Here is a 22,760-nt window from a genome sequence, read left to right on the forward strand (position 1 = left end):
TATATTTATTAACAACGATAGGCCTATCTTAAATTATTGTAGATCGCTTATCTGAAATGGATTACTTTAAGGACACTTAATAATAAGAAATTTAGCTCTTTTCTGTTGGACTATGATCGTGCGAGTACCGTGAATAGCCTAGTAATTGTAATTTTATAACACATTTTAATTATATGAGCAAGCGCCCAAGCAGCAGCCAATCACCGGTCGGGTGTAGAGAGCAGGGGCGGGGCTTGTGATCGAGCTCACCTTTCTAATCCACGCTCAGGTGACCGAGCGAGCGCAGTGGCGTCCGAGATCTCTGGATCTTTAAAGTGTGATGATCATCTGATAGACTCAACAGAACCTTCGCCGCGAACTGCACTGAGCTGTCATTATGAAAACGATAACGAGACGGGATTATGATCGGTTTAACGCCAGTGGAATATGACACAGGGAAACAGCTGTTGAGGCGAAGTTTTGTCAGGTGTGGAGAAAAAAGCGTTTGGACATTAAAGGCGAAGTATGTGTTATTTAACAATACTGTCCAAGCTGTTGCTGTTTTATTTATTTATTTTTTTGTGGAAATTGTTTTTATTCCAGCTCGAACGTAAACAGGTTTAGGTTGTCTGGAAAAACAGACAACTCAAGATGGAGCCATGAAACAAAATCCTAGTTATTTACATAACTAACTGCATAGTTAATAAACTACCTTGTTGTCTATACGCACACTCATAAGTCTATTCTAAAGAGCTTGTGTAGTTTACTGAAACAACTTCTTTAGCTTCTTCTTTGTTGACCTAACATGAAAAATGAAGCAAAGCTTTTAATCATTTATTATTATTATTATTATTTTTTTTAGAAAATGGTTGTTTTATTCCCCAACGATATAATAGGAATCTAGGCCTATAGTTTGCAGACTTAAGTTGATTTGAAGTGAAGTGAAGTGTTTATTTAGTGTTAAGATTCGATTGTGTATTATGTTACTTTTATGGGATCACGTTTACAAGGAATCATATCTATATTTTAACCATGGATCACATTTATTTAAAGTGTAACTCGTTTTAAATGCTGGGATTGGTACTTTGAGCAAGTTATGCCACAAGAGTTGGTTGTATATTCAACTGTTTACACACTGATAATCAGACAGCCAAGAGAGTGCAAACAGTGGTGGGGATGGGAAAGAAAGAGGAGCTGAGCAGGAATAAGGATGAAGAAACAGACATAGAAACCAACAGATATGACAACACTGGGAGAGTCTCCGAAAATCACTGATAGATTTAGTATGAAAGCAGGAGAGCTCTGAGAATGCTGCTCTGTAGAGAGTTGTTAGAGTGTGTATGAGGAAGTCCCTCTTTGAGATGTTATTCTCCGCAACAGGTGAAAGAAGTCACACATCTTAGTTTCTGGTTGCACCTGTGATGTAATTTGACTTTGTAGCTGTATGTTTTTGCCAAGTACAAACAAGCGGAAATAGATTGTCCTAGTAATTTTATGTTAAAGATTACTGCTCAAAGCAGCAAAAGACGTACAAGTGTCACAGTTGCCTGTCATGCATATCATTCCAAAGCTTGTCCATGATGCATTCCAGCAGCTGCCAAGCTGAATGATGTCATTTTAGTAGTATTTATACTATTGTAGATTTTAATTAATAATTTAAATTCTTTATTTTTTGTTTTTATTTTCAGTTTAGTTTAACTTTTAGTCATTTTGTTATAGTATGTGCATAAATTATTCTGTTTAGCTTTACTTTATTTTAGTTTTAGCTCCGTTTTAGTATTTATTAATTTCCAGTTAGTAATTTTAGTGCTACAACTTTTCAAATGTTTTGTTTATTTTAGGTTTCAGATTTGTTCCATATTTCATTATAATATCTTAATAACCCTGGCTGAATATAGTGGAATGTCTGGTTTTTGAAAGAAGAAACACTTCAGGTTGATATTGTACAACATTTACAGATGAACAGAAAACAGATTAACAGCTTTAACTTGTGTCTAAACTTCAGTAGACAATTCCAGCTGCTACCCTTGGCTTGCCCTAACCTGGTTCAGCCTTGTTTTGTGCTGAGGATTAAAACACACACACACACACACACACACCAACCTTCAGGACTGCATAGCTGTGATATTAGACTCAGTAGGGAATGCTATGACAATAGTGACTGATTATGACATCACTTGAACTATGAATTATGTCACAATGTGCAAAATTCTTTAGTTATTTCATTAATTTCTGGTTTATTATGTTCTATTTATAAATCTGGTTTACTCGCACTGAATCATCTTAAGAAAAATGTCTCAATGGGACTGAAAAGAGCGTTCAGACTTCAAAAAGCATTTGGTGTGTCTCTCATCTCTGCGTTTGATCTGACTCATGTAATTGCAGCAAGCGTGCATCTCTCTTGCTTTGTGAGACAAACCATGTCATAAGGGCTTTCTTCAGGTTGAGTACAACATTTACAGATTAACAGAAAACAGATTAACAGCTTTAACTTGTGTCTAAACTTCAGTAGACAATTCCAGCTGCTACCCTTGGCTTGCCCTAGCCTGGTTCAGCCTTGTCTTGTGCTGAGGATTAAAACACACACACACACACACACACACCAACCTTCAGGACTGCATAGCTGTGATATTAGACTCAGTAGGGAATGCTATGACAATAGTGACTGATTATGACATCACTTGAACTATGAATTATGTCACAATGTGCAAAATTCTTTAGTTATTTCATTAATTTCTGGTTTATTATGTTCTATTTATAAATCTGGTTTACTCGCACTGAATCATCTTAAGAAAAATGTCTCAATGGGACTGAAAAGAGCGTTCAGACTTCAAAAAGCATTTGGTGTGTCTCTCATCTCTGCGTTTAATCTGACTCATGTAATTGCAGCAAGCGTGCATCTCTCTTGCTTTGTGAGACAAACCATGTCATAAGGGCTTTCTGTGTGCAAACAGTCTCTCTCTTTCTATAATTTTTTTGGATCTCTCTCATTTTGTTTGTCCTTCCCCTTTGAAACCTACACAAACAGACTTTTCTTAGTTGGTAGGCTACATATGAAATGCTAGCAAGCCATCGATGTTATACTCTTAAAAATAAAGGTGCTTTAAAAGGTTTTTCGGCGATGCCATAGAAGAACCATTTTTGGTTCCACAAAGAATCATTCAGTCAAAGGTTCTTTAAAGAACCATCTCTTTCTTACCTTTTTATAATCTGAAGAGCCTTTTTTAACCACGAAGAACCTTTTGTGAAACAGAAAGGTTCTTCAGATGTTAAAGGTTCGTTATGGAACCATTTAGACAAAATGGTTCTTCTGTGGCATCGTGAAGCACCTTTATTTTTAAGAGTGTAGAATGCCCGTTATGCCAGGATTTCAGCAGTGTTTAGGGCAGGATTGTTATCCTTAGGCATTTTCAAATATTAAATAAACACATTATGAATTCATTATGAACAAATCCTGAACTATAATAGTGTTTTGTTGTTGCAGTATTGGCACATGATACTGAAGTTTTTTTTTTTTTTTAAGCGTGATGCTAAGAGCAGGCTTTGTTTACTTTGTTTATTTTGTGCCCTCTCTTTTTTGTCCTGTAGTCCTGTTAACTTAACACCTGTTAACCCCTGTTTGCTTGGTTTTGCCTGTTGTTTTGTGTTTGTTTTTTGCTTTTTTGTCCCCCCCCCCTTTTGTCTGTTTTTCAGTCTCCAAAATACCTTTTGTCTGTTTTTCAGTCCCCCCCGTTTTCCCCCCTCTCTCTTGTCATAGGTCAATCCCAACACATTTCTGCTCTCTGTGGTTCATGCAGGTACACAGCTGGCTGATGTTTTGGTGTTTATTCTTGATCTGTAGCTTGGGAGCAGTGGGTTGTCGCAGTTTCTCTCCAGCAGGCACTGCTTGTTCATACATTTTATTTTGTAATCACACTCCCTTCAATTTGTACTGGTGAATCACGCTCATGTGGATCCATGCCATCACTCTAGATTATGTTGTTGAATTGGGCTTTTTGATTATATATGTTGTTTAAGAATATTTTTGAGAACTCGATTGTATGGTCATGTCATGTGATCTCAGCATGGCAGCTCCCATGATGGTGCATCTCACTTTATAGCATAAAACTGCTTTTGAGTTTTAGTGCAAAAAGCCTTCAGTATTTCTCACACAAAGCCTTCCGCTTTGTTGCGGAAGGCAAACACCTGACTTCTGTTCCTTTGTTTGCCTTAATGAGGCCACCATAGTTTTGCTTTATCTCAATGTAACAGGCAGCTCCATAAAACCCTCTCCCTTTAGAAAGCTTATTTCTGTGGGAAGGATTGCCTTCTTTTGTGCCATAGATGTTCAGTTTCTCAGGATAATTTTGTATTGCTTGTAAGTGTGGACAAACTCCGTAAACATAATATAAACACAAACCATGTTTTGGTATGGAAACATGCAGGCATACCATATTTGCATAGGTTCTTGCATTATGTAAACCCGTTGTTTTCCCAACACGCTTGCCTGTTTGTAAGTACCACCAAGTTCCCTCTAGGCGTGTGCAGTTCCACCAATCAGGATGGAGACAGGTGGTGTGTAATATTTATGCAGATCAGGTGCTTTGAACGCTGGGTAGGGAACTGAGTGTATAGTATAAACATACTTGACGTTTTGCATCTCACGTGCGTACAGTAAAACCTTCAGCATTACTGAAGAGGTGTATAACATCACAGGCCATAAAATTATGATAAGGTTCTAGGTTATCTGCTGCCTTTTGGCATAAATATCAAAAGCATTCATTTGAAGATCTTAATGCATTGCCAGGGACAGATGTAGCAAAAAAATGTTTTCATGTGTACGTTCACCATCAGGTCAGAAATTGGGACCTAAACCAGAACCAGTACTTGACGCTGTAGTCATCTCCTCTTTGCATCTGTTGTAAATTTTTCAGTAGACTCTGTCACTGTGATCAGATCACAGCCCTCACGTCACCCAGTCACCATGGGCACCAGGACTCCCAGTAAATTCCCCTTGTGTGTCTTCAGACAGCGCTTGATCATGACAAACATGCCTGCTTTGATTTGCATGAGTGTCCTTCAAGCCTGCCTGCTTGTGTGTGTGTATGAGAGAGAGAGAGAGAGAGAGAGAGAGAGAAAGAAAGAGAGCAAGGGCCAGGTGTTTCCATCATGAAAGTCATATGCTAGGAGATCAAAAACCACGCATTACTGTCTATTGGTAATGCGATCATTCATCATTTTTATGTAGATGTTTTCTTTATTTTGTTTTTTTTTCATGACTAGAGTTATTGTCAATTTAAATATTTTTTAGTGAATGAATTACACAATATGCTAATTAACTAAGTTCAATATTTACTGAGAAATGAAGATAACTCAAAGACATTATTGTGGTAGATCAGTAAATCTTCGAATAGAAAAGTGAGCCAAAAGTGAGCTAAATATCCTTGTTTATAAAAATGCTTTAAAGGGGTCATATGATGCGATTTCAAGTTTCCCTTTCTCTTCCATACTGGTTATAGGGCCGTAGTGGATTTGTAATGATGGTATTATTGGATTTTGAATATTTAATTATATATATTATAATTTACCTCTTTTTATTTAATTACATTTGCCATCATCTAGCACTCATTTAAGTTCATCTTTAAAAACATTAATTGTTAAATGTAATCTCTAGCAAATCTCAATGAACAACCATTTTTTATGCTGTATATTAATAATTTTGTAATGCTTAATTTGCATTTGACAAAAAAAAAAAAATTCAGCTGTTTAGTGTTTTTATACACTATACTTTTATACACTGCTTATAGTATAGAATTCTAAAGTATAATTTTATAGATTTTTACCCAGTATGCTTTATTTCAATTCATTTTTTAACCATAAAGTCAAAATGTAATGACTTTAAAGAGTCCATAATGAATTTTTCTGTAAAAAAAATGCTGCTGTTAATTTAACTGACCTCATTTCAACCTTGCTTCAAATGAAAGTTCTGAGCTACTGATCTGACATATGGCAGTAGGACATATGGTGTGGAATGTGCTGGGCAAGTGCTAGTGGATGACTGCACAGAGAACAATTTCCAACACAAGTTATGACAGCCCTGTGATAGGGTGGGACTGACTGGCTAGCCATATTTCAGCATGAAAAGCTCCAAGGACACTCCCTTTGGCTTGCAGGGCGTGAAACCCAACCCATTCTCAAAGGAGAGTCAATCACAAAGGGACTCCAAGCAAATAGTCCAGCCCAGACCAGTATCACATTACTTTCTAAAGTAATGACCTTGTAAAAAAAAAAAGAAAGGAAACTCTACCTTTTCTCAGTCGTTAAACTTTGAAAACTGTTTGGATTTTTTTTATGTATGTGAACAGGTGCACTTATGAGGCCCTGTGAGTTTTGGTGTGACTCCAAACACATGGAACTGTTTTTTCAATGGTGTGACGTGACATTTAAAGGGTGACGTCATTTCAGGCCTACTTTATATGATGTGACATTGTGATAAGCATTGGTGCTCCGATAAAAATCAGCTTCTCAGTTCTAAACAGGCCATAATGGAGATGTGTTGTGAGACTGTCTTTTTAAATTATATCTTTACAATAAATATTCTTGCTGAGGTTTGTAATTTCTCAGGAAGCGGCAAGTATTGAATTAACATAATTAACTAAATGAGCTTAATTGGATAAGTGTGGTTACTCTGAGGTAAACACAGATCTAGTGTGCTCATGGGTGACTTCATTCTCATGCACCCAGATAAGACATCTGTGCTGCTCAGTCAGGAAAGTCATTTCCCTAATATCTGTAGAAAGGCCCTGTCCCAGATTTGTCCCAGTATCTCCACTGATCTCTTTGAAGAAGTAGAACAAGATCAAGAATCCAGTGTAGTTTCTTCTCCAGAGGTTTTCTCTGTCCACTCCTCTCACACTGATTAATGAGCATATGCGTAATTTGGGTCACGTTTTTCTGATAACAGAACACTTACCCTGGCCATTTCCTGTGAGATGTTTTTGAGTGCAGGCATTACTGTGAGACCTGGCAAGGAATGCTGCCTTTGTTACAGTACATTAAGTGATCTTAAAATGTTTTATCTGAAGCTCCTTTTACTCACAGCATTCAGACAATATCGTTGAATGTGTTTTTTGTGTCTAGTCAACTGGATCGCTCAGTAAAAGTCCATAATGCTGCTGAATTGCCAGGTTCATATGCTTAACAGTTGATGCACTTGTCCACCAGTCATGGATACATACTGGTACATTGTTTGTGCAGTTATGCACAGCTGCAATATGTGTCTGAAACCCAAGATGGCTGCCTGGCTTCCCAATCAATGATTCAACTGACAAGTGGTTTTGTATGAAGGCATCATGTAAGGAAAATTTCAAGGCATCATAACTTCATGATAATGATCTACAGCAAATTTAAGTGCGCTTTAGACATAACCTGGCTAGGGTTGCAAAGGAGCAGAAGATTTCTGGTAAACTTCTGGAAACTTTCCGAAAGTTTCCAAAAAGTCCTGGAACGTTTCCAAAAATTTGGGAAAGTTTCCAGAAATTTAGCAGAGATTTTCCACCCCTTTGCAACCCTGAACCAGGCAAATTTGAATGACTACACACCTCTTGGGTAGAAATTCAATTTTAGTTTTTGTATGACAATATGAAGATTTTTTTTTTATCTTTCTATTTTTTTAATAACTTTTTATTTATTGAATGATTAAAAAATAGCCTTCTGTGTTGACACAGTTTGGGTGACTTTATATAATTGAGTGGCTTTATAAAAAGTGGCTATATATATAATTAAGTAAATTAAGTCAATTAGTTATGCTCACCAGATTTTCATTTATTTGATCAAAAATACAATAAAAACAGTATATTATTACAATTTAAAATGACTGTTGAAATATCGTTTGAAATATATTTTACATTTGTAATTTATTCTTGTGATGGCAAAGCTGAATTTTAAGCAGCCGTTACTCCAGTCTTCAGTGTCACATGATTCTTCAGAAATCATTCTGATATGCTGATTTATATGGTGGACTGATATGGTGCTCAAGCATCAATTAATGGTGTGGAAAGCAGTATACATTTTAGTGATTTAAAATAAATGCTGTCATTTTGAACTTTCTATTCATCAAAGCAACCGACCGACCGACCGACAAATATTTTTTTAAGGATTCTTTGATGAATAAAAAGTTCAAAACGACAGCAATTTTTTAAAATAAATATTTTCTGATATCATAAATGTATACATTTTATATTTATAAATGTAGTTTAAAATATATATATATATTTAAATTTGCAGGGCTGGTCTTGACAAAGGTCTCCTTCAAGGAAAAATGTATTCGCAGCAGTTTAACCACAATTCCTCTAGCTGCAGTGGCTCATGGGATCAGTATTTTCATGCTCTGTGTGTCTGTCCCTTTATTGAATGAGGTTTTAGAGTAGCTTTATTTCAGATTTGTTGCAGTTTCACTTGGAGGTTTTCACAGACAGAAGTTTTCTCTATCCCCTTCTCCCCCTCTCTGCGTTTCTGAATTCCCACCTCCTCTTCTCGTGTCTTCCTCCTCCTCATTCCCGCTCTTCTGCAGTACCATTCTAAACCTCTTTGTCACTGCTCTGATCCATCTAGTCATTTCCTGGCCCTGATCGTCTCACTCACACTGCTCTCATTAACAGCTAAGCTGTTCTTCCCATTTTTTTTCTTTTTTTCAGAACCTGCGTTGACTAGATCTTAATCTGCATGTCTCAGAAGAGCTCCTGAGCCCTCTGAAGATGCGAATGTTTTCTGCCATACGAAATACCGTGTCTCCAGCAGCAACTTTCAGCAGTGGTCTGGATGAGGTAGGTAGGAATTCAAAATCCATTCTGACTGTCTTTCCTCTGGATTTATGTGTTTTAATAAGAGTGGACGGCCCCCACGTGTAACCAAAAACATATGTATCTCTATTTCTGTCACATTTGTGTTTCAAACTGAGCCTTCTGCTATGATTCGCTCTAAATCCAGGCGTGGTTAATAGTTTCTGCCTACTGATTGGCTGTTCAGCATTGTGTAAAGATTCACATGGCAAATTCAGTTGTGGTGTGTGTTTGTGTGTGTGTGTGTACCTGGTATTTATCACGTTACGGGGACCAAATGTCCCCACAAGGATAGTAATACCAGTAAATTTTGACCTTGTGGGGACATTTTTGAGGGCCCATGAGGAAACAAACTTATAAAATCATACAGAATTAAGTTTTTTGAAAATCTAAAAATGCAGGAAGTTTCCTGTAAGGGGTAGGTTTAGGTGTGGGGTTGATGTAGGGCAATAGAAAATACAGTTTGTACAGTATAAAAACCATCACGCCTATGGAATGTCCCCATAAAACATGGAAACACAACGTATGGTGTGTGTGTGTGTGTGTGATGCACTCATTTAGGGTGATGCACTCATTTAGGGTCCTGGTTGTAGAGATTTATACATGCTAAAGCTGAGATAGAGAACACCTCTTAAAACCTTTTGACCATTATTATTATTAAGACAAAGAATAATGAAAATAACATTTGCATTTTATGTTATGTTTTTATTGTAGTGTTATTATTTAGTTAGTATTTTATTTATAGTATAGTAGTTTATTAGTATTTTATTTATAGTATTTATTTATTGTAGTAAAACTGTATCTGCATAAAAATAATGGTTTTGATCGATATAAAACAATATTGGTCAACATCAAATCAAATGTTCATCTAAAGGCTTCAGTGAATGACAGAAAAAAGTCTACTTGAGGAACCTTTGAATACTGTTTAAACGGCATCCCAACATGCATCTCATGACATTTGAGGGAATGCCTAGTGTGCAAAAATATATCCAAAACAATTTTTTTTTTGGTTATTGCATAATTTTATGATTTTTACAATGCATTCTGCGAAGTGTGACTTTTTTTAAACGCACAGATAAAGTAAGCCTTTAGACCACATGGATTGTGGAGAATGCCATTGTTGTTGCCTTTGCTCATCCTTTAGAGTTTAGACTAAACACACACACCACAGAAACTATAGCTTATACTCCCCACACACATTTTTGAGAGGAGACAGAGAGTATCTTTGTATCCATCTATAATCACTGGTGCTTGCACACACATTTGGTTTAAGCCAATAGCTGTTATCTAAATGCTTAAGGCTGTGGGTCTCTTTATTGAATTTGATAAAAATAGCTCTGCATATACAGTAGAGAGCAAGCTATGCAGTACTGCTACATTTCTTTATTTTAGGAAGCATTACATAAGACGCAACATGTACTGTATGATATTGCATAACACACAAAGCTCACATCCACATGCTGTTAATTAGCATCTTTAAGTGATGGCAGCTCAGTTCATTCTTTCGCGTTATGTTTAGGCAGCCACATTATCGCAGCAAATCCTGCTTGAAAGGCTTTGATTTTCTAAAGATGACACAGTGCTGTTGCCAAGACAGCCTCTGAAATAGTGATGCACATTTAAAACAGACCGCAACTTAACTGTTCTCTGATGTTATTGTTAGTGCTTGGTTTGTGCTGTGCCAGTATTTCTTCTCACAGGATATTTATTTATATATACTTTTATTGACATGTACTATATACTTGTCAGTTCAGATTTATTTAGACTGTACACTTAATTTTTTTAATACTTTTTTTTTTTTTTAAATCAGCCTTTTCTGTGTTTATATGCAGGTTGTCAGTGTCTAATGCTACCGTGCAGTTTTCCATGTTTGGTTGAATTCGGCATCCACTCCACCACTCATGATGGTTTAGTCCTGCTGTGAGAGCACAACAATGACATCCATGGTTGCCAATGGGACTCGAGGTGGCCAGTCACTGGTCCTGAAAGGAGTGGACCCTGAAACATGCATGATCGTGTTCAAAAACCACTGGGCACAGGTATGTAATATTTTTTCTATTATCGTCTTTCCTTGTGTACTGTTTTTAAATGCCATTTCTCTACTGTTTAAAGTATGCATGATACTACTGTTGGCAAAATAGAAAAACTTGCTCAATGCTCATTGTGGGGAATTAACATAAACCGTTACTACCTGCTTTACAACCTGCTTGATACTTGTTATTTGTTGTGGATATATACTTTTTTTTCCTCATCCGCAAATGAATTAGTTTTTCAGTGAAAAGATTAACTTTCAAAAAGTGTTGTTTCATCTCAGGTGTACAAACCAAATCTTATAGGAGTAGTGTTATTTTCTGTTTATTATGTATGAAGTTTATTTTATATAAGGCTTTATGATGAAACAAACTAATAATTTACAAATAAAAGATATTTACATATTATATATGATAAAATATTATGTTTCTGATCATTAAAATAAGTACATTTTGTAAGCTTTTAAAATCCTGAACTGGCCCTAGAACAGACTATCCCATTGGTGTTACATTGTGAATAAGGCTCTGGACCTCTTCTGTTGATTCAGCAGAATGCTCCAGAACATAGAGGCATTGTTTGGGTACAGAAGATGAGTTCAGGCCATTAGATAAACTCTAAAGACAGAAATTAGGGTAGTTTTCTGAAAGCAAACTAGTATTATTGTTAACTTATCCAACTAAGTACTAAAATATTGAAAAAATCTGAAATGCCGTTAATACTTTCACTCTTTCAACCCTTCCTGCTTAGTTTGCATTGATGAATGGTACACTTTGTTAAGAGCAATATGCCATTTGGCCTTGCTTGCACTTCCTCTTCCTGGAGCCTTCAGGTTATTCCTTTTGCTCTGGTAATAACCCAATCTCAGTTTGACACACCCTTGACTGGGAGTTTTGTCATGATGGAATAGATCAGCACCAGGACAGAGGGCTCATTGTTGCAGTTGTTTCAGCTACTAATTTGCATGAAATAGATTAAATGTGACCCTGGAGCACAAAACCAGTCATAAGTAGCACAGGTATATTTGTAGCAATAGCCAACAATACATTGTATGGGTCAAAATTATAATTTTTTCTTTTATGCCAAAAATCATTAGGATATTAAGTAAAGATCATGTTCCATGAAGATATTTTGTACATTTCCTACCATAACTATATCAAAACTTAATATTTGATTAGTGATATGCATTGCTAAGAATTGGACAACTTTAAATGTGATTTTCTCAATATTTAGATTTTTTTGCACCCTCAGATTCCAGATTTTCAAATAGTTGTATCTCGGCCAAATATTGTCCTATCCAAACAAAGCTTATTTATTCAGCTTTCAGATGATGTATAAATCTCAATTTAAAAAAATTGACCCTTATGACTGGTTTTGTGGTCCAGGGTCACATATGTGTTCCTGCTACATCACAATATCCCAGTATAAATATTTATACATTTTTTATAATTAAATTTTTATTGTAATTATTATTTTTTACATTTGTTTTTACTTTTTATTTTTTTATATTTGTATTATAAAAAATTTTTGAAAGTCATTTATAAAGTCATTTTTAGTGACTTCATACTGTAAAGAGAAAACTTTTTACTATAGTGGGATAAAATCCCTTTGGCTATTCTCTCCAGTGTGAATGACCTCTGATCTCTTGACATTTTCTCAGGTGGTGAAGATTCTAGAGAAGCATGACCCATTGCGCAGTAATGTTGTTGGTCTGGGTGGAGGTCATGGTCTTGGTGGGGTTGGAGGACTCGGCAGCTTCCGTTTCGGTCCAGTCCCTGGCGATGAGGCCAGCGCTGTGCAAAACTATGTAGAGCACATGCTCTTCCTCCTCATGGAGGAGGAGTGTGGTCAAAATGGAGCCATGGGGCCCATCCTGGAGTTTGTGGTGATGGAGAACGTGTTGGAGAGACTGTTTATCTGGAGCCTGAGGCGAGAGTTCACAGATGATATGAAATTAGAGCAACTGAAGATGTATGAGATGCTGATCGGACAAGCCAGGCAGCCATTACTTCATCATAAACCAGTGCTCAAACCTTTGATGATGCTCTTGTCGTCTTGCTCCGGCTCCCCATCGGGTCCAAGCTCCTCTGCTGTGGAGACAGAGCTTGTGCTGCTCCTGAACCAGCTGTGCTGTGTTCTGGCTAAAGACCCATCAGTCCTGGAGCTTTTTTTTCATACGAGTGAGGACCAAGGAGCTGCTAATTTCCTTATCTTCTCCCTACTCATCCCTTTCATACACAGGGAAGGGTCAGTTGGACAGCAGGCCAGAGATGCGCTTCTGCTTATCATGGCTCTTTCTGCTGAGAACCATGTTGTGGCTAAACACATCGCAGAGAACACCTATTTCTGTCCGGTATGAGTCTATTATAGTATATCTTCCTCTTTTATTTATACTCTTTCTCTATTTATCTTTCTCTTTTTTTCAACCTACTTGGATTCTGTACTTGGATTACCAAAGTTCCTGCAGCATTGGGCTTACTTTATTGCTGTGCATTGTTTAAATTACTATCTAATTAAATAGTCTTTATAGATCATGGTGCTCCTCTGAAGTGTTGAGTGCATAAAACGGAATTTCTATTTGACTTACATTCCCATTTCACCTGTTTAAAATACTGTATTGAATCCCAGCGTAATTTAATATGGTACCGTTATATAGGTTCATATTGGATATTTAATTGTGCATGCCTATTAGCCCTATTTTTACATTTAGGTTACTTTGCCATCATATTGCGCTTACATGAAGTTAATCTTTGAAAAAATCTAAACATTTAATAACACTGTTAAATGTAATCTTTAGTAAATCCCAAAATGAATATGGATGTCGTGAACATATAAAACGGTTGGTTTTATTTTTTGTAGTGTTTTATTTTTAACTTTTTAGACAAACTATTATAGATTTTTATAACTGGCCATTTTTTTGCTCTTCACCCATAAAAAAAAAAAAAACTTATGTTGGCCAATTTATGTTAAATGGCACAGAGCAAACTAAAAACAGACAAAACAGGAATTGAATGTACAACTGATGTACATCATCATCATTATATGAACTAGCAAACCCTGAAGAAATATGACATTTATAGCCTCCAGTTATAATGATCACGAATAACACTTTTGAGTAATCTTATCTGGCTGTTTATGAAATTGCAATGAAATCCACAGTCAGTGAAGCCAACAGGACAGTTAAACTGGTTAAATCTTTAGTGAATGCATGGATTGTTTCTGAATATTATCAAATTTTCCTTTCAAATATGTGCCACCGTGGGCATCCGGCAGCACAGCATGTGCTTATGTAAAGTCATTAGAGATAATTGCATAATCTGTTACACCATGGATGAGTACCCTTCTTACTGAGATGACCTCACCCTCAGCTTCAATAGAGTCTGATTCTCAGCCTTACATGCACTCTCAGCCCTTTCTGACCTAACATTCATCTGCCAGTGAATAAAGCCAGGAAGCATGTAACTAAAGATTGTTGTGCTATTACATAATGGTTGTCTTTATTGAAGTGTTCACAAGTGTATTTTGAATTAATTGGTTAATTTTATTTATTTATTTATTTTTTGATGAAGGTTTTGGCTACAGGTCTGAGTGGGCTTTACTCATCTTTGCCTACCAAGTTGGATGTACACAGTGAAGAGTGGCACTGTCTGCACCGTGAGGACTGGCAGCAGCTGCCTGCTCTTGTGCAATTTCTTAACTCCTTGGAGTTCTGCAATGCTGTCATACAGGTGTGTGCTAGTGCTACTTCATTTCTACTGCACTTGTGTTTTATCTATAGCAAGAGGTGTCCAGTCCAACTCCTAGAGGGCCACTTTCTTAAAGTGTTTAGCTCCTGTACACCTGCCAGGATCTTTCTGGTGATCCTGAAGACCTTAACTGGCTTGTTCAGGTGTGTTTAATTTGGACTATAGCTAAATTCTGCTGGACAGTGTCCCTCCAGAAACAGGATTGGACACCCCTGGTTTATGGCAAACAATGTATCATTTTACAGTCACATACAAACGTCCTCTGCTTGTTTTGCAAACATTCTTCTGGAAGTCTTATGTCAGGAGACAAAGGTTGAGCTATAAATAAACATTATTGTAGTATCCTTATCTTTATATGCCCAGTAGATGAAAGGAAGTAAAAATACATTTAGACAGTGTGAAATAATTTAATTTTAGCTTTGCTTTGTGTGTAGGTGGCCCATCCTTCCATCAGAGACCAGCTGGTTGGCTACATTCATAATGGTTTTCTGGTCCCTGTTCTAGCACCAGCATTACACAAGGTTAGTGGGCCATAAGCCGTTTTCTTCCTAGATCTGAAAGCTGATATCAGTAAGATTTGATTTTAAGCAACTTAATTTTTTTTTGTAGTTGACACTTGAAGAGGTGATGACCACAACAGCATACCTGGACCTCTTCATACGCAGCGTTTCTGAACCTGCATTGCTGCACACCTTCCTAAGCTTCATCCTGCTCCATCGCCATGACAATGTACACATTTTGGACACACTAGTCAGCCGCATCAACACTCCCTTTCAGGTAACCACAATTTCATCCTGACTGGCAGCCAATTACATTAAAAAAGCAGCCAATTAAATCTCAAAAAGCAGTACTTACTTGAGAACAGGCCAGTGCTGAACTAGTGCTGGGTGATACAAAATAAATGTAGGGAATACTGTTAATGTTGTGATAATGTTAAAAGTTTAGGTTAGTTTTCAAAAGACTATGAGCCAGTTTCACTTTCCTTTTTGGCCACATCAAAGGGATGGTTCAACTGCTTTTAAACTCTCCTGTGCATATTTATGTGTGTGCACTGTGAAGAGCATCACGGGTTTCAATTTACACCGTGTTTTTATTTCGAGTTTTTGGTTTGCACAACCTTATAGAATCATGGAGTTCTGCACACTTGCAAATCCTTTCACTATATCCAGCAAAGTGTAAACATGATGATAATAATAAGAGGTTTATTGTGTAGTGAAGTCAGCTTCATTGATTGTAATGGGAGTATTTGTAAAAGTGCAGAACTCAGTCAGTGAGCTTGCCCTGAACTGAAGTGACTAACAGCTTCAGTGGTTACAAAGGGAGCATTCTTTGAAAACTTTCTGTATATAACATTTTCACAATATGAATAAAAGTTTTTTTTTTCATGAAAATAACTATAAACACTGCAAAGTTTCTGGATTGACAACCATATTTAAATGTGGGGTTGAATCCAAAACTGCCATGATTGATGGTAACCATAACAACGGATTGGCCAAAAAAATCACATACTGTATGAGAAGATACTGTAAAATAGATCTGTATTGAATTTGCACAAAAAAATTTGATGTACTTTGTAACAATAGCTGTTCTATTCAGATCATGTCTTTTTCAGGGGAAACAACAAAATCACAATTTTAAATTATTCCAGAGAAAATGCAAAAATATTGAGATGCATATTGAATATCATCAAAATTAACACAAATATTGAAATTAATTGTATTTAGCTATACCATCAGGCCCTATACTGAACTACTGTTAATAACAATGCTGTACTACTAAACTTCACTAAAGGGTGAAGACGCACTGCACAAGTTTTAAGAAGTGGTTGGTAGATTAGATGTAAGAATGAAGGTAGATTGCAGGCTCTTTCTATTAAATTAGACTAATATTTGAACTCATATTAGTTTGCATGTGTATTCAAACAGAACGCCCTACAGCACTGAGTCTTAAGAATCCTCTTAGACACAATAGTCAGCTTTATTTTAATCAATATTAACATAAAACAACTTAAACCAGTTAATGCCAGTTTTATTGTTTAAAACATGCAGTGTCTTTATTAAGTTGTTGTGTTTTGTAGTAGTGTGTTTTTATAGGCTGTGCTTTTGTTCCAGCTTGGCACTGTATCGCTGGCCCTGTTCCGCACTCTCATTGGCTTGTATTGTGAGGATGTCATGCTCCAGTTGGTATTCAAGTGAGTATATTTGTGCAGACTATTCAGTTTATTTACATATTTGTTTTATTTCTGATGAGATATGCATCATACGTATGTTAAATATTGTCTCATAGTGTTGGTGCTTAGCTATCTTTCTTGTGGCACTATGTGTGGTCTCTCCTTCTCCGACAGGTACCTAATCCCCTGTAACCACATGATGTTGAGTCAGCGTAGAGTCCTGAGAGAAAGAGACTGTTACTCTGTATCGGCCGCCAAGTTTCTAGCCCTTACACCCTCCTGCTGTTCTCCAGAGGTCATCCCCCCCCCACTCAGACAACTGGACTCTATCCTGTGGTCAAAAGGCACTGATGGCTCCCATATAGGAACTATGGGTATAATGTAGTTCCTTTACTTCCTGTGGAAGAGTGTACTATTTTATGTAGTTTTGATTTGCATTGTGCATGAAGTGTCATTGTAATAACAAAATGTATACATTTTTGACCTACACTGAAAACTAAAATCTTGTAAGGACGTAGATCAGGGGTGTCCAGTTTTATTCCTGGAGGGCCACTGTCCTGCAGAGTTTAGTTGCAACCCCAATTAAACGGATCTAGACTGGCTAATCAAGGTCTTCAGGATGTTTAGAAACTTCCAGGCAAGCGTGTTGGGCCAAGTTGGCACTAAACTCTCTAGGTCATTGGCTCTCCAGAATTGCAAACCCTTGACTGGATGCAGAAGGGAAAAAAAGTGTTGTTGTTTTTTCAAAGATTTCTAGGTTTTAATGTTAAAAGTGAGACAAAATGATTTGATCGTTTTTGTTGGTCTCCACAAAATCATGCACTGAAGGTTTAATGACTAAGATCAAACTTTAGATTAGTGGACTCGAGTCTGAAGACTGAAATGTTATTCATGTCTCAGTGACTTCCGTCTTCTGGATTAAATCTGCAACTTCACTAGTGCCGGCGTCAACTTAATTTATTCATTCCAGACTATATAATCCGCTTATGTCTGTGCCTGTTATTAAAGTATTTACAAGCTGATACAAATTCCAGAGCAATACTCTTTTTGAAAAAGGGGACATGAAATATAATGAGAAGTGCATTAGTAACTGATTTAATATTGCTTGTACATTTTCCTCTAGAATCAAACGAGGTCCTCTCAGAGGAGGATGACTGTGGTAACTCCTGTGTCATTGGCTCAGAGATCTACCTGGATGTCAGTTACCTGCACTACTTGTACGATGCACAAAACAGCATCAGTTACTGTATGCGAGCGTGCCGTGTGTGGTCGGCCCCTTATGATGGTGAGAACCCTCCTCCAGAAGAATACCAGCGCAGTACCTTGGAAGAAGCAGGTAGGACTCGGCCACCAGTTACCAGCAGGAAAACCCCAAATCAAATGCATCGCTCTGGTCCACCCCTCAAAGATCTCACTGCTACTCCCGGATTGCTGGAGCTGGAGTGGGATGATAGTTATGATGCTTGTCCTACACAACTGCAACCAGAGGAAGATCAGGAGACTCTCCCCATCCCGGACGAGCCCCCAAAACACATTCAAGAACTGCGGAGAACTGCTATTATGATTGTGAAGGGCTCTTACATTGAAGAGTCTGAGTTCCAGAATGATGTTATGGTCTATGACCTGGTAGCTCAGAAGGATGCTCATGACTCTGGTAATAGCTATCATGCCTCATCCAAACCTATAAAAGCAGCAAAGCAGGAGGTGTTAGATGAACCAGTAACTGATCAAAAGACTACAAATTCAGAATCCTCAATGAGCAATGGCTTGAGCTCCCCATTAGATGAAATGGACAGTAAAAAGAGAGGGTCCCAATCAGACCATAAGTCACTGGAAGGGGAGGACCTTATGGCCCAGTATGAGGAACTCATAAGGACTCTGGGTGCACAGCACAGTCCAGCAAAAACAGACAGTGAACTCAAGAGTCCTACAGACCTCATGGATGAGGAGGAAGATGAGATTGACTTTAACTCTTTCTCCCCAGAGACACCAGAGGCAGAAAAGTTACCATCTCCTTTTAGGACCAAACCCCGCAGTGGGAGCAGGGGGCATGCTGTACCTTTTACGGGTCAGAAAACATTTTATTTTGCTAAATTATTTCACCGTATTCTTCATACACTCATTTATATATTGTGCATTTATATATTATATTTAAAGTGACAGTCATTTGGAGTGATGATCGAAAGTATAGGGTATATTATGCACTGATTCAATGCCATAATGCACCTCAATAACGAGTGCATTAGTGAATACTGCCTGCTCATAAAAAAAGTGTATAAAACATTAAGTTGTATGATATAATAAAAATTGCAGCAGTAATATGACCTGTTTAACTCAACAAGTGGCATCTAGAAACCATAAACGATCATTGTACATGTGCATGGCAAATTGTGCACTGAATTGAATTATGTGACCTCAGTTTTGGCCCCCATGAACTACTATGCAGAGTTTTGGAATCGGTTAGTGTTAGTTTCAGTTTAATGTTCAGTATGATATTTGGGTGTGTGTTGTTCTGGCTCATTTGTTTTGTATAGTTTAGATTATTTACACTTTAACTAATATTTAAGTTTCACTCTTGTCTTTCTCAGGGCCGTTTCTGAGTGTACTGCTGTCTCGCCTAGAAAACATGCCAAGTAATTCTCTCCATGTGAACTTGCTTCTGACTGGCATCCTGGCCCAGTTAGCTGCTTACCCTCAGCCCCTGCTGCGCTCCTTCCTTCTAAACACAAACATGGTGTTCCAGCCTAGTGTCCGCTCACTATACCAGGTACTGAAGTGCATGCAGTATCTGATCTAATGAATGAATGTAGTTTTAAATCATACTAACTCACTGTCACTGCATGCTTAATGTGAGTTTAAAAAACGAAGAAAATTAGACCACAAAATGCCAAAACTGTGATATCACACTGGCCTCCATTAAACATCAGGTTCAGTACTATTTCTTTAGCCTACATTTCTTAAACTCTGATTAACATGGCTGATATTTTGAGCACTTTATGTATGCAGGTCAGTTGAGAAATGTCAACTGTTTAGACGAATGTTTAAGTGGGGCACATTTAAGAGCTCATGTGAACTTTGCCAAGGATTTGGGGGATAAAAAATGGATTTGGGCCACATTCGGCTGTGGTGTGAATGTAGCCTTTGTGTCTATAACTCTAATATTATACAGACACACAAACCTGCTAAAATAACATCAGTGGCACATCACACAGCGGCACAGCAAGGTTTTGTACTCAATACTTCCCCTTTGTCAGCGTAAAAGCAACATGATCATCTTGCTATCTGATACGTTATTCAGTAAAGTTTAATTTGTGAACAGGTAAATTAGCTGAATTATACTTGTTTCATATCATTACATGGGGCAATTGTGAAAACCCATGCTTTCTCCACATTCATCAGCATGTCTTTGAGAGGCATGTGTTAGATCTGTTGGTTAATTGTGTATCAATACACACAAAGATGTGCTTTCACACAAAGCCTTGACCTTGTCAAACCAACCTGTATGTTTGTCACAACGTTGGTTTTCGCATGTGATTTGTCTGTTCAGACCAATGCGGGAAAAAATAGTAGACAAAATGAATGAAAATGCTAGTTCAGTCTCTGACAGTAGGTGGTGCTTATGGAAAAGCAGACATACAAGCAGCGGTGTGCATTTTTATTTTATTTTTTTGACACCTGCTTGTCATGATGATAGGAAGTCAAACAGTAAATGATGGCATCATTTACAACCAGATTATGTGCTGTAGTGATCTGAAAATGGAGCTGTGGTATCAATGTTCTGCCCATACTTCCACAGACTAAATCACAGGCACACAATCATGATGCCACATCACATTTTTATAACATCAAATAACTAACTGAAACCAAACTTAATAGAAAACCCTTGAACATACCCAAGCATGATAAGAAATATTAAAATGACAGAAATATCTTTGGGCAAAATTTATTTGAAGTGTACTTTTTTAGTTTGGCTCACGTCCTTTGTGTTTCCACGGTTTATGAACAGGGGTGATAAAAACTTTTCAGGATGTGTGCGGCACACTTGAATATAATGGTAGCAGCTCTGAGCATGTGACCAAAAGGACAAATCTTATTGGCTTGCCAGGTTTTTTGCAGTGCTATGGAAAAGACAAAATACAAGTCTTGTGAATGTTCTTATTGGTCTGAATAGACATTTTAACAGAGCCTATTTATTAAAAATAAAATGTTTATTGCACCAAATATTTGTTGTGAACATTTGTCTTGGTGTGAACAGACCCTTACACCTGTTTTTGACATTGGGATTGGATTTCAAGTGGAGGGTCTCTGACTGTTGTTAATAAAGCACAAACAATTCTAAAGAAGTGCATCTTTTTCCTTAAATTTACTATACAAATATAATGTTTCAAGTAGAAGTCGCAGTTATTTCAAAGAAGTACCTTACTGGAGTCACAGTATGTTGATTACAGACATACTGAAGATATTCCATGTAGTGGTTAGGGTAATACAATCACAATTTCTTTTGGACCCTGTTTACACCTGTATATAGTACTGTCAACTTGTAATGTATCACCTGAAATTGATCTTAATACCTGATGTGGATATGGGAGAATATGGAATCTGTTCATTCATTCATTTCACTTTCCCTTCTTGCCTTTCTTGATTTTAAAGGTACTGGCCTCAGTGAAGAACCAGACAGAACAGTGGTCAGCGAATAATAAAGACTTCCCTGAGCTTCTCACAGCTGCCCAGCACTGCTTATTGGCCAGGGAGAGTTCACTAAGAGGTCAGAGTAGATTCATATCCTTTCAGTCATGTTGTTTTATGATTTAATAAACACAAAACTGTTTTACTACACAAAATAAAAATGATCAATATGTGGGTATTTCATAAACATGACCTGCAGTGATTCTGTGCTCCTACAGTTTGTCAGCAAATTGTTTTCTGAAGTAATATAATATAATGTAATAAAATACTTTATAAAATTTTAGTCTAGATTAAAAAAAATACTTTTAATACTTTTATTTGGCAAGGAAGCATTTAAATAAATAAAAAATCCTGGAAAAAAAAGTTTAAAAAATAATAAGCAGTACAACAGTTTTCATAACAGTTTGTTGATAATAGGAAATGTTTCTAGAGCACAAACTAAGAATATTAGAATGATTTCTGAAAGATCATGTGACACTGAAGACGAGTAATGATGCTGAAAATTCAGCTTTGCCATCACAGGAATAAATTACATTTGAAAATATCTGTTCAAAAAATATATATTTTTGATCCAAAAATGCAACCTTGGCAAGCATAGGATACTTCTTTCAAAATAATTTAACAATCTTACCAATCTCAAACTGTATAATATAATATAATATAATAAACATAATATAACATAATATAATATAATTGTTGGAAGAAACTGTTTATATTTTGAGTTAAACAGAGTGTGTAAATCAATATCAAATCAATTAAATTCAGTCAAATAACTTTGAAGTCATTTTTCAGTTTGAGGGTTGCATAGCTACTGTTTTTCCCTTAGCAGTATAAACTGTTTCATCATCTTTCTTTTTTTTTTGACTTGTTCAGTTTGAATAAACTACATTGTAATAATTTCTAAGACAATGTTTATATATTGTACAATGACTTGTTTTTTTCCATTTCTACCTAGACTCTCAAAGTTCACAGAATGGCGATTGGTTCCATAGTTCTGAAGCAGACAGAATCAAGACGAAACCGAATATCCAACCCAAAACTGTGGTTCCCTTAAACCAAACTGAGGTATATGCCACAGTTCTTTTCACAGAGTTCCTGAAAGAGCTAGCAGCCTTTGCACAAGAACACTCCATCCTTTCTCATCTTCCCACGGAGCAGTAGCCTTTGATTCTGTTTTTATGTTTGTTGTTAATGTTTCCAGGAAACCTTTGAACTGACAGTTTGAATGATTTTTAGTTCTTATTGAAAGACTCTAAATTCATGTTTTTCTAACTTTTCTCTTTTTTGGATATTTTTGATGGGGGGGGGGTCTTTCAAGCATATGTTTTTGTC

The 22,760-nt window shown here is 36.9% G+C and overlaps 1 protein-coding gene across 3 annotated transcripts; it reads left to right on the forward strand.

The window, feature by feature from the left end:
* The first annotated feature begins 279 nt into the window (after positions 1-279).
* Positions 280-22,752, forward strand: LOC107745858 (protein FAM160A1-like). 3 transcript variants are annotated; one of them, XM_016559867.1, is made up of 13 exons: positions 280-502; positions 8,655-8,787; positions 10,631-10,837; positions 12,487-13,179; positions 14,396-14,554; positions 15,007-15,093; positions 15,182-15,349; positions 16,684-16,763; positions 16,917-17,116; positions 17,866-18,810; positions 19,331-19,509; positions 21,393-21,507; positions 22,384-22,752. In XM_016559867.1, exons 3-13 carry the CDS (start codon positions 10,733-10,735, stop codon positions 22,587-22,589), a joined length of 2,937 nt encoding a protein of 978 aa, XP_016415353.1. In that variant the 5' UTR covers positions 280-502; positions 8,655-8,787; positions 10,631-10,732; the 3' UTR covers positions 22,590-22,752. The 3 variants fall into 3 exon arrangements, with proteins under 3 accessions (XP_016415353.1, XP_016415352.1, XP_016415355.1); XM_016559866.1 differs by having other exon boundaries at positions 8,655-8,783; XM_016559869.1 differs by lacking the exon at positions 8,655-8,787.
* The last annotated feature ends 8 nt before the right edge of the window (positions 22,753-22,760 follow it).

This window comes from Sinocyclocheilus rhinocerous, unplaced genomic scaffold, assembly GCF_001515625.1.
Source record: "Sinocyclocheilus rhinocerous isolate Xijiao unplaced genomic scaffold, SAMN03320098_v1.1 scaffold1129, whole genome shotgun sequence".
NCBI lineage: Eukaryota > Metazoa > Chordata > Actinopteri > Cypriniformes > Cyprinidae > Sinocyclocheilus > Sinocyclocheilus rhinocerous.

Excerpts from the sequence above, each read along its gene's own strand:
- LOC107745858 (XM_016559867.1), top strand. The coding sequence starts at position 10,733 with ATGACATCCATGGTTGCCAATGGGACTCGAGGTGGCCAGTCACTGGTC. Across the intron at positions 18,811-19,330 it reads GCATGCTGTACCTTTTACGG|GGCCGTTTCTGAGTGTACTG; the intron begins GTCAGAAAACAT and ends TGTCTTTCTCAG. Across the intron at positions 21,508-22,383 it reads CAGGGAGAGTTCACTAAGAG|ACTCTCAAAGTTCACAGAAT; the intron begins GTCAGAGTAGAT and ends ATTTCTACCTAG.